Source organism: Alligator sinensis, unplaced genomic scaffold (assembly GCF_000455745.1).
Source record: "Alligator sinensis unplaced genomic scaffold, ASM45574v1 scaffold76_1, whole genome shotgun sequence".
NCBI lineage: Eukaryota > Metazoa > Chordata > Crocodylia > Alligatoridae > Alligator > Alligator sinensis.
This window is the reverse complement of record NW_005841865.1, coordinates 2,876,318-2,891,026: the sequence shown is the minus strand read 5'-3', so window position 1 is coordinate 2,891,026 and position 14,709 is coordinate 2,876,318. Positions and strand designations below refer to the sequence as shown.

Genomic DNA, 14,709 nt, shown 5'->3' with positions numbered 1-14,709 from the left:
TCACTGAGGAGTCAGAGACCCGGGGCGCTGGCGGGAGGGTGCGGAGCAGCCCCAGCCCCGCTGCCTGCTCCAGCCACGGTTTTGTCTACCCGGGTCTGAAAAACCTCGGCGGACGGAGACGCCGCTCCCGCCCTGCCCGGGCAGCCTCGCCACCCTCCTGCCGAGAGAGTCTTTCCTAATATCCAACCTGAACTTCCCTGGCTGCAGCTTGAGCCCGTTGCTCCTTGTTCCGTCGCCTGCCACCGCGGAGAACAATCCAGCGCCGTCCTCTTTGCAACCCCGTGAAGGCTGCTATTCAATCCCTCCTCGCTCTTTTCTTCTGTAGACTAAATAAGCCCGGTTCCCTCAGCCTCTTCTCACAAGTCACATCCCCGAGGCCTCTAACCATTTTCATTGCACTCTGCTGGACTCTCCCCAGTTTGTCCACATCCTTTCTTTAGTGGGGGGGCCCAAAATTGGACGCAGGACTCCAGATGTGGCCTTGCCAGTGCTGAATCGCATCCCTCGATCTGCTGGTAATGCTCCTGCCAATGCAGCCCAGGATGCTGTTGGCTCGTATCCATCTTACTGTCCACTGTCACCCCCAGGTCCTTTTCTGCGGAGCTGCTGCTTAGCCAGTCAGTCCCCAGTGTTTTATCATCAACCCTCACCAGACAAAAACAAGAAGTCACAACATGAACCTAGTCGGTCGTCGATTTAAAATTACCACCAGGAAGCTCTTCATTCAGCGCATCATGAACATGTGGGACTTGTTGCCACTAGATGTGGTGTAAGCTGACAGTTTTGCCAGCCTCAAAAAGGGATCGCACATGTTTTTGGCGGAAAGGGGCATCAGTAGCTATTGAGCAGGGAGCGCAGGGCAGAGGCTCCGAGTGCCAGCTTCCTAGACCTTAAATGCTGGAGGCTGCAAGTGAGAGAGGAACAGTGGGAAAGACCCTGGCCAGACCCTTTGTCTCCCTTTCAGCACCTGCTCTCCGCCACTGTGACACGCAGGCCTTTTGATGTGCCATTCCTGAACACGGGCCAGTGCCCACCAAATAGAGCTGTAAGTAGAGCCCCTTACTAAGGGCGACCACTAAGGGTACACAAGTGACTGTTTGACACAGGCCTTTTGATGTGCTATTCACTAGCTATAAGCCCCCCCTTAATAAGGGGGGAGCACTAAGAGCACATCAGTGACTGTGACACAAGAGACTGGGCAAGATGGACCTATGGTCTGACCCAGTCAATGGCAATTTTATGTTCTTAAATGATGTCCTACAGTAATGGGTCCCTGTCACAGAGCACTGAGTTGCCCTGTGCCTGAAGAGGGGAAAACTGCTAGGGAAGGAGCCTTAGCAGTGACTAAGGAGCACAGCTGTGGGTTGCCAGGGCAACCAGGGAAGGTCAGCTGACCAGAGGGGGCAGGGCCCGGCCCTTATAAAGCCCAGGAGCAGAGGCCTGAGCCTCCCCTGCCAGCAGCCAGAGAGGCAGGAGCTCCCTAAGGCAGGATGCAAGGAGAAGCTGAACTGTAGGTATAGCTTGACCTGAGTTGAGCAGTGTTGTTTTAACCGAGCGGCTCTACGTTATGTTATAGCCTAGGGGCTTGTGTGTTTTGCTTTGTTGTTGTTACACCGGTGGTTTGGGTGAGGCTATTAGGGGTTGGAGGAGGCCTCATAGGGAACCCACAGTAGTGTGGGGACCCCAGCACCAGCAGGCGCAGCGTACGTGGTACAGAGACCCCAGCCCCAGAGACGGGTGATTGGAGAAGCCCAAGTTTGGCCACTGGGAGCCCCGGATAGGGGGTCGCACTACTGAGAAGCCCAAGTGGGGCACGGCAAGCCCCAGACAGGGGGGCAACATTTAGGAAGTCTAGCATCATAGAGAAGGCCCAGAGAGAACAGGAAGGGGCCAAGATCAGGATAGACCTGAGTTAACATCGGCGAGGTGTGGACTGCAGTGTAGGGGAGGAAATGGAGCCGCAGATAGCGCCCCCTTGCGGAGGGGGCAGTATAAGGGCAGCCTCCCGCTAATTAATACTAATTAATTAATTAAGATCAAGGCATGGCAGGTGAGTAGGCGGGCGGTTGCCCCAGAGACAGGTGGGTGGGCCACACTGAGGGCAGCCCAGAGCGACGACCTGTCACAGTGGTGCATTGGCCGGGAAAGTAAGGCCGTGTACGAGTATGGAATCGAAGTGCCCGCGGAGGGAAAGACGAACCCTAGGGCTAAAACAGGAACCGAGAGAGGTATTTAGAAAGGGAACAGCAACACAGACCCGCAAGTAGAAGCAACCCTAAAGATGATGCAGAGGGAGGCATCAAGAGACCTAATAGGGGTCCTGTAGAGAGAAGTCCGCAGTCAGGTGGACTGAATGGGGGGGGGTTGCAAGACAAGGTGGCGGACTGGCAGCAGAAGTGTATACATGCAGAACGACTAGTTCAGGAGCTGCGGGACCAACTGCTTGAAAATCATGCTCAGACCAAAGAAAATGGGGAGGTGATCGCCCGGGAGTTGGAGAAGGTAAAGGCATACATGGCCAATTATGAGACAGTGTGAACAAAACCTGTCTACTTTGTGACAGGAGCTGGGTGTCTTTGAAGCAGCTATGATGATAATGGTTATGGTGAACGTGAATCACCACCTGGGTGACCGCATTGAACTGAAAGGGAAGGCGTGGCAGGCGAGTAGGCAGGCGGTTGCCCCAGAGACAGGTGTGCGGGTCACATTGAGGGCGGCCCAGAGTGACTACCTGTCACAGTCCCCAAGCACTATTGGGAACCATCTAGGCATGCAGGTGGTTCTTGTGTTGCAGATCCTGTCCTTAGTGCCATTAATAACAAACTTTCTATGCATCTCTCGCTTCTTGCAGACAGATTTGTTAAGGCTGAACATAGTTCCTTCAGGGACCTCTGAACTGAAATAATTCTCTTCAAGTTGTATATAGGATCATATAGCAAGTGGGGCTGGAAGGGACCTCCATAGGTCACATCTAGTCCAGCCCCTTGCCTGAGGCCCTATCTAAGTCACCCCATACAAATCCATTATCAGAACTCTTTGTAAAAATACCGTCTGCCCTGACAGCATAAGACATCACATCCGAATTTGCCACAGGGAAAGCAGGGGGACTGCAGCATCTGACATCCTGCTGCTGTAAATGGATGTTGATGTGCGCTTAAGAAATCCCAGGTGGAGGGTCCTGGTCTGACCCTGTGGTAGCAGGCAGAGGGAAGCAACCCCCGCTCCCCCAAGTCTGTACCAGTCTAACCATGGGATAAAATTCCTTCCTGGCCCTAAATATGGTGTCAATCTCACCCTGAGCAGTGAGGCAAGACCTTCTATCCAGGAATCTCCAGCTTTAAATCCCAGCAGGATCATTGGCACACCCAGCCAAAGTCCCCGGCCTTGGCTGCAGCCAACACCCAATGCCCCTGAGAGACGCTTAAAAACACCCTATTACATGTAGTAGCAAGGGTGGAGAGTTGGGATTATTTAGCATATATACACAAGAGTTAAAGCTAAAGCTTTTTCTTCTGTTTGGGAGCACTTTGCTATTAAATTAGTACACTGTAGTTCTGGAGTGGATAGAAGCTTATTCAATCTTGCCATTGACTAAAAATAGGGTAATGTTCTCTTCCCTTTTTAAATACAGCATTTTATGGAGATAAGTGTTCCCTTAATTTGGCCAATCACTTTCAGTGTTTAAAAATAACCTGTGTTGGAACCAACACCACGCAGCATGGCAGGCTTATTTCTGTTTGGGTTTGTCCAGTTCAGAAACTGCCTTTCTTCTTGTTCCTGTTGCTAGTTGAAACTGGATTGTTCTCCATACAACTGAAGAGTCTGGTAGTGGGTAGATAGTGGGTAGATTTTCATATCCAGGACACTGTTTATTGTTTAGCAGTGACTGAGCACATGCCCAGAAGGATATTTGTTTGCCAGTAAGTACTTTATTGACTGTGGTCTTATAGTCTTGTCTGGGTGTATCCTGTCTAAAGAAGGATAAGTTGCAGAAGCAGTGCAACTGTCTTAACTGTTTCAACGTCCACACTGCCTCTGCACTGACCCTGGGGGCACCTTGTTCTGCTTCTCAAGCTCCTCCCCCACCATGTGCATCACATTCCCAAAATGAGGCAATTCAACTATAATAGAACGGCTTTGAGCTCTAAATCAGGGCTGTCAAATCTATGTCCTTGGGTCCAAATACAGCCTGCGGGACTGTTCAGTCTGCAGAATTTGGGGTCCCTGGATCCTAGTAGACATGGCCATCAGTGGCACCTCCCCTGGACCTGAACTGCCATCCAAACACAGCTCAACATTGCTGCATGTCCCTGGACCTGTACTGCTGTGCAAATGTGGCTCAGCGTTGCTGCCTGCATGTGACCCCACTGCAGTTGCTACTGGTCCTGCAGATCCAGCCCAGGAGGAGCCCCTGCAATCTGAACCTGGTCCAGGGTGAGTTGACACCCCTGCTAAATCATTCCACTTAGGTGGAGTGCCACCCTGCGCCTGAAATTTGCCTTGCTTAGTGTGATTTTAGCATTCTTCTGAGCAAAGAGTGTACATACTGTTTTTTAGGTTTTGTTTCTTGTGTTGTATGTCAGGCCAGAATAGGTAAAGAACAGATAAAAGATTTTTAGATAAATACATAATATATTTAAGCTGATGGGGCCTGCTGATATTCTTCCTTGAGCATTAAAGGAACTAGCTCAGTAGTTCTAAACCTTGTTAGACTCAAAGAACCCCTTGTTAGACTTGAGCAACTCCTCCATAACTTTTAGATATTGAACAGAGCACCCTATTTAAAAAATGAATGCATTTATTACAGTGCTTGCCTCTTTGCAGGAGGGTCAGACAGTGGGGGCAGGAGAGCAGTCAGGCAGGGAAAGCCTGAGCCTGCTCTTATCTGCTTATCACCTCACGTATCTCCTTACATTCCCTGTGACACCTTTTAGAGAATCTCATGGCATCCCAGGGTGCCCCAACATCCTGGTTGAAAATCACTGAACTAGTTTAAGCAATCTCTGAACCATCAGCAATTATCTTTGAGAAGAGGATAGGGAGTTCCCTGAAGAGTGGACGAGGACAGACCTATTACCTGTCTGTAAAAAGAGGGGAAAAGGAGGAGCTGGGGAGTTACAGAACAGTCAGCCTGACTTTAATATCCGGAAAGATTCTGGAACAAATTACTTATTGATCAATTTGCAAACATCTAGAGGATAAGATAATGAAAACAGCCAACATTGATTTTTTTTCAAGAACAAATTATCAAGCCAATCTAATGTTCTTTGATGAGAGAACTGGCTTGGTAAGAGAAAAGAGATATCTTGATTTTTTTTTTAGTAAGGCTTTTGACGTTTTTCCACATGATCTTTTAAGCACACTAGAGAAATACAGTTTAGATGAAATTGTGAAAGGTGGGTCACAGCTGAATATCTACTCAAGTAATTATCAACGGTTCATTGTCAAATCGGAAGGATATTTGAAGTAGGGTCCTGTAGAAGCCTATTGTGGGCACGTTAAATATTTTAGTTAATTACTTGGATGATAGAGTACAAAGTGAACTTATAAAATACAGAGAATGTCAAGTGCCTGAGGGTTGAATGCACTTGGAAGAAAGGATTGGAATTCAAAATTGGAAGCTTGATCTGAAATCTACAAGTCAAAGTTCAGTAAAGCAAATTTCAAAATATTGCACATAGACAAGAGAAATCAAATGTGCAAATATAAAATAAGGAATGACTTCTGAGGTGGTACTGAAAAAACGGATGGGGGAACATAGAGGACCACAAACAGAATGAGTCGACAATATGATTATCTTGTAAAAAAGGTAAATGTTCTAGAATATTAACAGGAATGTTTTATGGGACGCCTGGAAGGGATTTATTTCATATTGCTTGGAGCTGAGGCGGCCTTCCCTGGAGTACAGAGGTTAAAATGACCATACAGCGAAGTAGTGAAGAGCAAAGAAAGCACTTCAAAGACACCCTGAAGGCAAACATGAAGAGGTGTAACTCTGACAACAACACTTGGAACACCCTTGCTCAGGACAGCAAAAATGGAGGAAGGCTCTTTGGGAAGGACCTCAACACTTCAAAACAGCTCGTCAACAGGCAGAAGAGGAAAAGAGGAACAGATGAAAAGAACATCAAAACATCCAGTGCAGCAACACGGTGCCCATCCCTCCTGGAAACACCTGTCCTCACTGCGACAAGACATGTGGATCTAGAATTGGGCTGTGGAGCCCACTATTAAGACTCACTATTAAGATCCTTGGAAGACAATCTTACTCGTATGTGAGTGATCATCCATCATCATGGCTTTAAGAAGGAGAATCAGAAGGGACAGTGGTGATAAGAGCATTAGAAAACATGAACTCTAAGAAAAGAATTGAGTTTGTGTGTTCTAGAAAAAAGTTGCTTATAAATAAGATAGCAATCAGTTGTGTTTTATGTATGTTATGGGTAGAAAAAGAAACCAGTTTAATTTTCAGAAAACAAAGGTTTAAGTTTAGGTATTAGGAAAAGCTCTCTAAATGTAAGGAAAAATAAGGGAATAGTCTACTTGGAGAGGTTATGGGATCTTTTTAATTAGTTTAACCAAATCAATCAGGGATGACCTAGGTATACCCATCCTGCTTCAGAACAGGGTGGTAGAACAAGATAACCTCTTGATGCCTCTTCCAATCCTGCATTTCTATGGTTAGTTTCTCTTTACCTTATTGATAAAACTTTTTTTTAATTCCACAGCATATGTTGTTGCAACAGGAATTTGCATGATTAGGCTTACCTACTGCACTGTTAAGTACCTACATAGAAATCAAAATGCCAGAGTTACTGTTTTATAAACTGATACCTTTTGCCAAAATCTTATGCTATATGTCTAGTGAATTGTAAATTGTTAAATTGTAAATTTTGGGAGGCAGGGACTTCATCTTCTGTGTTGTGAACAAATGCTGAGCGTGCAGTTTATGCAGAATAAGTGCTAATGCAGTTGTTTTAACCTGAAGGATGAGAGATTGATCCTGTATAGTATCTTTCAGTTGTGTGGAGTTCTTTTCAGAAACAAGTCTTCTGTTCTTGCTATTAAATCACAAATTTGTCTATTTTTCAGTATACAATATATGGCCCAGTCAATGATACTCTGACAGCCCATCAATGGACTTGGAAGCAAAAGATGAAGAGGAAGAGAGTCTTCAGACAGCTTTCAAAAAGCTAAGGGTGGATGCAGCAGGGTAAGTAAACAGGCAAAAAAAAATCAAAGTTCACAAAATTTTAACAAAAAATTGTGTGTGTATTTGTTTTGCATGGGTCAGTACTTTATATGTATTACCTAAGTCCTACAGCCTTGTCCTATCCTCTGTGGCAGGCAAAGTGAAGAGCATAAATAGTTTGTTTCAGACAACCAACTGAAAGATTCCCTTCTGGAGCACAACAGCTACTTGGTGTCCAGTACAATACCACACCGTCAGCTAGTATAGAGAGTGAAGAACACTGTATCTTGAAACTGCAGAGAGAATACAGAAAAGTCAGGAGATAATTATTTGCCCACATCAGTGGACTCACTCTTAGAATAACTTTGAGCTTTGAAAACTTTTAATAACCTCCCATGAACAGGAACTCTAGCAGTCCATCATTGGCTACCGTGATGCTGGGCAATGGCTCACAACTGAGTTTGAAGGAAGGATACTAATTACCATTACTAGTAGCATTCCTGGGCACCCTGTGTATCCTTTTCAGTCTTCCAATCAAGTACTAACCCTGCTTAGCTTCTCATCTCTCAGGAGCTTACTGAAAAAGTTTGCAGGCTTCCCTTGAAACAGTTATTTGATGGTTTTTAATGGAATAGGATGTATCAGTACTACATAGTACTAATTTATTCTTTAAACAAGTGGGTGAGACAGTAGAACTGTGCAATCTAGTGTAGATATGTTGTGTTTCACATGATTCCACATAAGGGCAAGGCCTCCAGGAGTATATAGATTGGGGAAGTGCCTAGCATTGATGATGACTGTATATAACCCAGTCAGGACTGTTCTAGCCTCAGGAGAAGTTAGGGATGAGAAGTTAGTTTAAGAAGTTAGGGATGAGCTTTAAGTTGGTAACATTTTTCTGCGTTAAGTTGTTTTCTATTAAATAAATTTCAGGAAAGCCAGCTGCTCTTTAGGTGGAAAAACTTAGGAAATGCCCTTACTGTATGTACCTCCTGCAGCTCTTCTAACAACACTATTGCTGAAAGAGCACACTTGGTAAAACTCTTGCTGTCTTTCCTGATTATTCTTTCCACTCTTCGGCTCATTCTCCTCTTCTCCCACATGTAGTCAGGAGGATTGAAAGGGCAGATCAGTCCAGAAATGGTATGCTATGTAATTAATCCCCCAAAACTTCAGGTGGTAGGGAGTCCTCTGAGGAGGATTTGTCTACACCAGATATGTAACTGGGAGAATCAATGAGAAACACACAAATAGCTGCTTCATTTCTATGGCCACATCATCCTTCCTGCCAACTAGCTCTTTGGCCTGATGCTAAGACCTATCCTTGTGTTTTCAGTGAAACCAGGAGTCTGTTTAATAATGTGTAAAATAGAAATTGGAACTTGAATTTACTTTCTGGTAGCACATCTTTTTGACAGGAATAAGGCGTGACCACAATCTGCAGACAGTGTGAGAGCATACATTATAGCCCTTTCTTAATACAGCATTTTTCCTTTCAGATCTGTTGCCTCTCTCTCTCTGGGTGAGGGGACAATTCTGAGAGCACCGATAAGAGCAGCTACGGATGGAGCCAGACCACAGTCTGTCTGTTCAAAGGAGACGTGGCATGGGTAAAACAAATTAACAGGACTGTACATGTATTCCCCTCTTCATCTGAGATCCTGAAGACTTGCACAAAGTCATTTCAAAAGGGTTATTATTAATTAAACATTTTTATAATTGTACTTTTTTTCTCATTTTTTATTTATAAAAAACTTTAAAGTATTTCAATTTGATTGTTGCCTAAGAGCCTTTCAACAAATAGTTGAAGCAAATACTATTTGCTGTTTCTCCCTTAGAGGCATACCTGTAACATACTGTCACAGTAATTCAGTTAGTTATCCGTGATTTCTTTGAGAGCGCTTTCCTTTTGGTCTTGTACTAATTTTTCCCCTAAGGCTTGCCATTCCTTGAACCTGAGAAGGCCCAGTTCCTTCAGATTCCTCCACAGCCCCTGGCCCTCAGCCTGTCCTTTCACAAAAACTGCTAATAAGTAACTGCCTCTCTTTGTAAGAATCAGAACATACTTTCACTGATTGCAGCTCTGTTTTGCTGTTTCTAGCTTTGGCAAAACAAGTTGTCAACTTTTAGAGCCAGGATCTTTAAAGGTAGCAGTTGGGCCCATGGGTCTTTCAAATGTACTCAGATGTTCCATTATGGTGCTTCCATCCTCCTAATCTTCCCAGACTGTTTTTGAGTTTATGGCTTATGGCATATAATAAGCATTTTGCTATCACAGCATAAATTGCACAGTCCTTCAATAACTAGGGTACATATCAGTATTTTTAGATTCTTACATAACAGCCATATATTCAAATACTATGACTAGGGACCTAACAGATTTGTGGCAGAAGTGGGGTGCATGGCAGCTTCTTTAATCTTGCAGGTTCCCTCATACACCCCACTGCTACTGATTGGTGAAGGGGCGTCACTGCTCCCCGCTTCCCACTTGCTGCTCACTCTTGATTGGTGGGGAGGTGAAAACTGCGGTTTTAAATATGGCACCGTTTTTGCCTTTGACTGGCTGAGGGGCCGTGGTGGCTCTGCTGCTTGCTGCTGACAAGCAGGGAGGCAAAAATAGCACCATATTTTAAAACGTGGTTTTTGCTTCCCTGCCAATCAGGAGCAAGCAGGGAATGGTAAGTAGCGAGTTGCCAGGCCCCTCCACCAATTAGGGGGGTGGGGCATGCGGGGAACCTGTAAGATTGAAGGAGCCAGTGGGTACCCAACTTCTGCCCCAAATTTGGTAGGTTCCCAACTATGATACATCAGCTCAATTCCTATTACATCATAAATGCTAGCAGTTCTCAGGAGTAGGATACATCCTTCTGCCTGAGTCCATTGCTGCTTTCTTTAGTAGCAGGTATAGTATTTATGCAGCTTAGTGTGGTGTTTAGTTACAAAAAATGTCTTACAGCAGTAAATTGTGCCTCCTCTGGGTCAACAACACTTCTACAACTTTCCACTAAACTCTAGCTGCTTCCATGTCACCCTCCTCCTCTTGCTTGCAGCATAAACTGGGGTGGAAGTAACCAGTCCCCACCCACTTTCCACATTATATTTAAAAGTACAGTCACTGTTGTCATTTGTAGCTGACATGAAGCATTGTCAGGGTCTTTGAATACCAGCAGTTCTCTTTTGTGATTGTTTTCTGCAGCTGATGTTCTAAACCCAGAGGAGTGTTCAGATTCTATTGATAATTATCATTTAGGTTTGATACTTGATACTGCCATGCTCTGAGGCCATTTTAGAAAGCATTCAAACTATGGAAGAGGTTTCTGAGTAACCTGTTTGTTGGTGTATTGTTCAATGACAGGTGTATAAGGAAGCCTTCAAGAGGGTCGGCAAGAACTCCTCGTCGCAGGCGTTCCAAGTCTCCTGTCCTACATCCTCCAAAGTTTACATACTGTAGTATGAAAGCCAGCAGCCAGTTGAAACATAAAAACCAGCCGGAGGCTTCAAAGAGTAATACCAGTGCAGACATTTGTGCTACAGAAGAACCATGCACAGGTGAAAGAAATGATTCCCACTTCACTGCCAGTAGTCACCGAAGAGCCAAAACTGAAATTTTAGTGGCTTCCACAACTAAACATCCTTCAGAGAATTTGAGAGAGAGTTGTGCTGCTATTTCCTCATCCTTTGAAACCAACCTGGATTCTAGTCAACCTTCAGATTTCCAAGCATTATCCAAGCTCAGCAATGGCAAGCAGTGCCCTTGCGTGGACAAGAAGTGCCAGTGCAAAAAGTGGCAAGCCATGGAAGTGTATTCTTTCTCTGGCTTGCGAAGCGTCCTGTCAGAATGTGAAAAGGCAGTACTCGGAGTGCATTCTCAGTCCTTGCAGAAAAGATCACCCGCTACTGTGGCTTCGACAGGTTCTCCTCGGTCTTGTTCAGAGCAAGCTCGAGCCTTCGTGGATGACGTGACTATTGAAGATCTTTCAGGCTATATGGAATATTACTTGTATATTCCCAAGAAAATGTCCCACATGGCAGAAATGATGTATACTTGACTGTGAAGAGCAGAGAATCATTGAGCTGGAAATCTGGTGGCAATGGGTGGGTGAAGTGCTCTGTCAGTGCCATGGCTATTTTCATTGCTGTGTTTGATCAAACCTTTCTTTGCACCATACAGTGTAGTTTTTTAATAAAATGGAAAACAAAATAGCTCCTGAACTTAGTTTTAAAAATGTGCACTAAAATGGCTGAAAACCTTAAAGAAAGCATTGTAGATCAAATAAAGTTCTTTTGTTCTTTGGTGTTTGCTGTAGACATTTGAGCTGCCTGTAGTGGTCTCACTGGATACTTTTAGAAGAATAGTCTTTTGTTTGATTCTGGGAATTTCTGGTGTTCAGGAAATGCCCTAAACTGCAGCTGATCCCAGGAAAATCCTGCAGATTGAGTGCTCTGCCTTAAATGCTCTGCTATGTGGTGGGGGATGGAATAATTACAAAATCCTTGTAAGATTTTTATGTTTCATTGCTGAATACATATTCAGCCTTAATCCCAGTCTTTGGTTTTAGCTGAGAATTTTTGTTTTGTTTTTTAAATTATACAAAATGCCATACAGTTTGGATTCCTACGGATTTAAAGGAATGATCATCTTTTCTCTTGGAGCTCTCCAGTAGGAGGCACGTGCTACTTCTACCCCCTTCTAGCATTGTACAATCCATTTTCCCTTGGCTTCACATTCCCTTGTATTCTCACCCTAGTTTCTGCCTCTATGTCCTCTGGCATTTCCCCACACCCACCACATCCATTTTCTTTAAAGCAACAAACTTGCCAGGAAAAAAAAATCCAGGATGGGATCTGGATGCTGTGCATTTATGAGCTATGCAGCTGATGGGTTTAAGGCAGTTTCAGGGCTTATACAATTCCAGGTGTGCCTGGTGCTGATATAGGACCAAGTTCTCAAATTAAGGATAAAAATCTCATTTCAGGGACTCCTTGGAGTCACTAGGGCATTCTGGATGTGTTCCTGTCCCAGAAATCAAAGGTAGTTGGTTGCTTTCATTTTTTTTTCTCCCTTTTTCCTCTGCTCCTCATATTTCCTTGTGTACCCCTCATGCAGTTTCCTTTCTGCACACAGACACAGACCTTAGCTTTTCCCCATGCTTCCCTGTCCTAATTATTCACTTCCTTCATGCTGAGTAAATCTGATGCAATGGCCAGGGGTTAAAATAGTTGTAGAGGAATAGCATGGAACTGCCACTAGTAGATGCTCCAGAAGAAGCCACTGACTCTCTCAGGTGTTTCAGAGGTCAAGAATCCTTCCTCTAGAGCAGGGTTGGCCACCCTGTGGTACAGTCTCTATGTGTGGCACACGGCAGATTGGGGAGGGGACAGGCAGCACAATATCAGTGCAGGGAGCAGAATGCAGAGCAGCAGCTTGGTTAGACACCACAGGGCAGGGAGTAAAAAGCAACATCAGATTAGGTAAGGAAGGAGTACATCATGGGGAGAAGAAAGTAGAGCAGCAGATCAGGCAGGGAAAGGGGATCAGAGTAGCACTTAGGAGGGTGCAGAGCTAGTTTGTGGCAAGCCTGGCAAAAAAATTGGCCCCTACAGCTCTAGAGCATTGACGTTGCCATTGCACATTTCATTTTCTAGAATGCACCTACATTCTAGCATAACTGGTGGTGATTGTCTCTAACATACAAAACCAAAATGCTTCCTTTCCAGCAGGAACAGTAATGGCACAACCATCCCCTTTCCTTTGGAAATGAGACCTGTGAGCTGAGAGGGACTCCCATGGTCACACTGAAGCAGTTCTTCCTGCTAAGCAGTACAGCATTGCTCCTACCTACTGTTTGCAATTGGGCAGTGACTGGTGTCCAATAGTCAAGCTATGGAATAGAGCTACTGGCTGGTAAGCTACAAAGCTGGTATATCTGAATGTAGAACTGTATGAGGCCCGGCCCCCTGAGCCACTGAGTTCAGTCTCATGTTCTCAAGTGACCTTTACCCAAAGATTTCCCCAAATCACTGTTCTAAACTCTCCACACACAACGATCAAGAACACCTTGCATCATGCCATAGGTAAAAGCAAAGACAAGGGCTCAGCCAATTACTTGCCACCACAATGACAGGTTGATATATTATTAGTGGATTCTAGGAAGAGGACCAACATTTGCCAGTCTGAACTAGGAGGAAAATTCCTTCTGGCCCCCAAGTTTGGTGATAGCTATGACCCAAAGTGAAAGATTGAGGCTTCTGGTCAGCAACCTCTAGGTTTTTTAAGTGCTGGCAGGAGTATCAGTGCAGCAATCAAGAACTCCCAGCCTTAGTTGTGGTCAGTGTCCCAGTGCTTCAAACAAAGGTGAACTTCCCCCACACCCTTCCCTTCCACCAGAAACCAAGTAGCATTTATGAGACTGGGAATTCCTTCCGGTCTCCACAGACAATCTGCAATAACTGAAGCATGAGCTTGCTAGTATTGAACTTGGAACAGCATACAAGGATGAGATAGTCTTGCTATATAATGGAGTTCTCAGCACAGAGCTAGGATCAGGCCATGAGGCTGTTTGGGAGAGCAGAGGAAGGAAGGAAAGAATGGGAGGAACACTCCAAAGCTTAGGGTTTTCTTTGGATTTCATTTGAAGGATAGAGCATGGATGGAAATAGCACAAAAGCAGCTCTGACAAATTATCTATTCAGGTGTCTGGTGTCATGAAAATGCCTGAAAAGAAGCAACCTGAAGAATGAGTTCCCAGCGGAGAGTTTGGCCTTCCTTATATAAAAGCCTTACGTGCGTGACTGTCTTCACTGTTTCTGCAGCCACTTGTAAGTCTGGAGGAATAAATATCCTCTGATAAGAGACATAGGGCTGGAAGAGACCTCCAGAGGTTGTCTAGTCCAATCCCCTGCCTGATGCAGGATCATCCCTATCCCATACAACCATAATCTAAACTCTATGCAAGACTTGTTAAACCTCACACAACAGCCTAACACCCTAACCTGCCACACGTAAAGCAGGGGAATCATGGCAGCCAAAGTTCTGCTTCTATAAAATGTTATCAATATATGCTCAAGAGGTTGTGGGTAAAGGGCCATGCTCCCTGCTACAGAGGAAGGCAAAAACCACCACAGTCTGTACCAATCTGAGCATTGGGTAAAATTCTTTTTCAACTCCAAATACAGTGATCAGTCTGACTGAGTGGAGCGGCAAGACCCTCTAGCCAGGAACCTCTGACTTTTCTCCCAGCAGGAGCATTGGCACACCCCAGTCAAAGTCCTCAGCCTTTGGTATGGCAGCATCCAACACCTGTTGGAAGGCTTAAAAACACCCTGACACAGCAGAAAAGGCAGAGAAGGGGGCAACTGGCAAACCCCAGAAGCACTGGCGATGCATAGGGGGCGCACACAGGTGCACGCCCTGAGCCTGGCAGTGCACCTCCTACAAAAAGGCACTGCTGACACTGCCGGCGGCGCCTGCGGGTGGTGGCCACTCACCACCCCGCCCCCCTCCACCGACACCGCCA

The 14,709-nt window shown here is 45.2% G+C and overlaps 1 protein-coding gene across 1 annotated transcript; it reads left to right on the top strand.

Moving 5' to 3' along the window:
- The first annotated feature begins 7,092 nt into the window (after positions 1-7,092).
- LOC102377534 (oxidative stress-responsive serine-rich protein 1-like) lies at positions 7,093-11,489 on the top strand. The gene is made up of 3 exons (XM_025191514.1): positions 7,093-7,213; positions 8,692-8,802; positions 10,548-11,489. Exons 1-3 carry the CDS (start codon positions 7,137-7,139, stop codon positions 11,239-11,241), a joined length of 882 nt encoding a protein of 293 aa, XP_025047299.1. The 5' UTR covers positions 7,093-7,136; the 3' UTR covers positions 11,242-11,489.
- Positions 11,490-14,709: the final 3,220 nt, after the last annotated feature.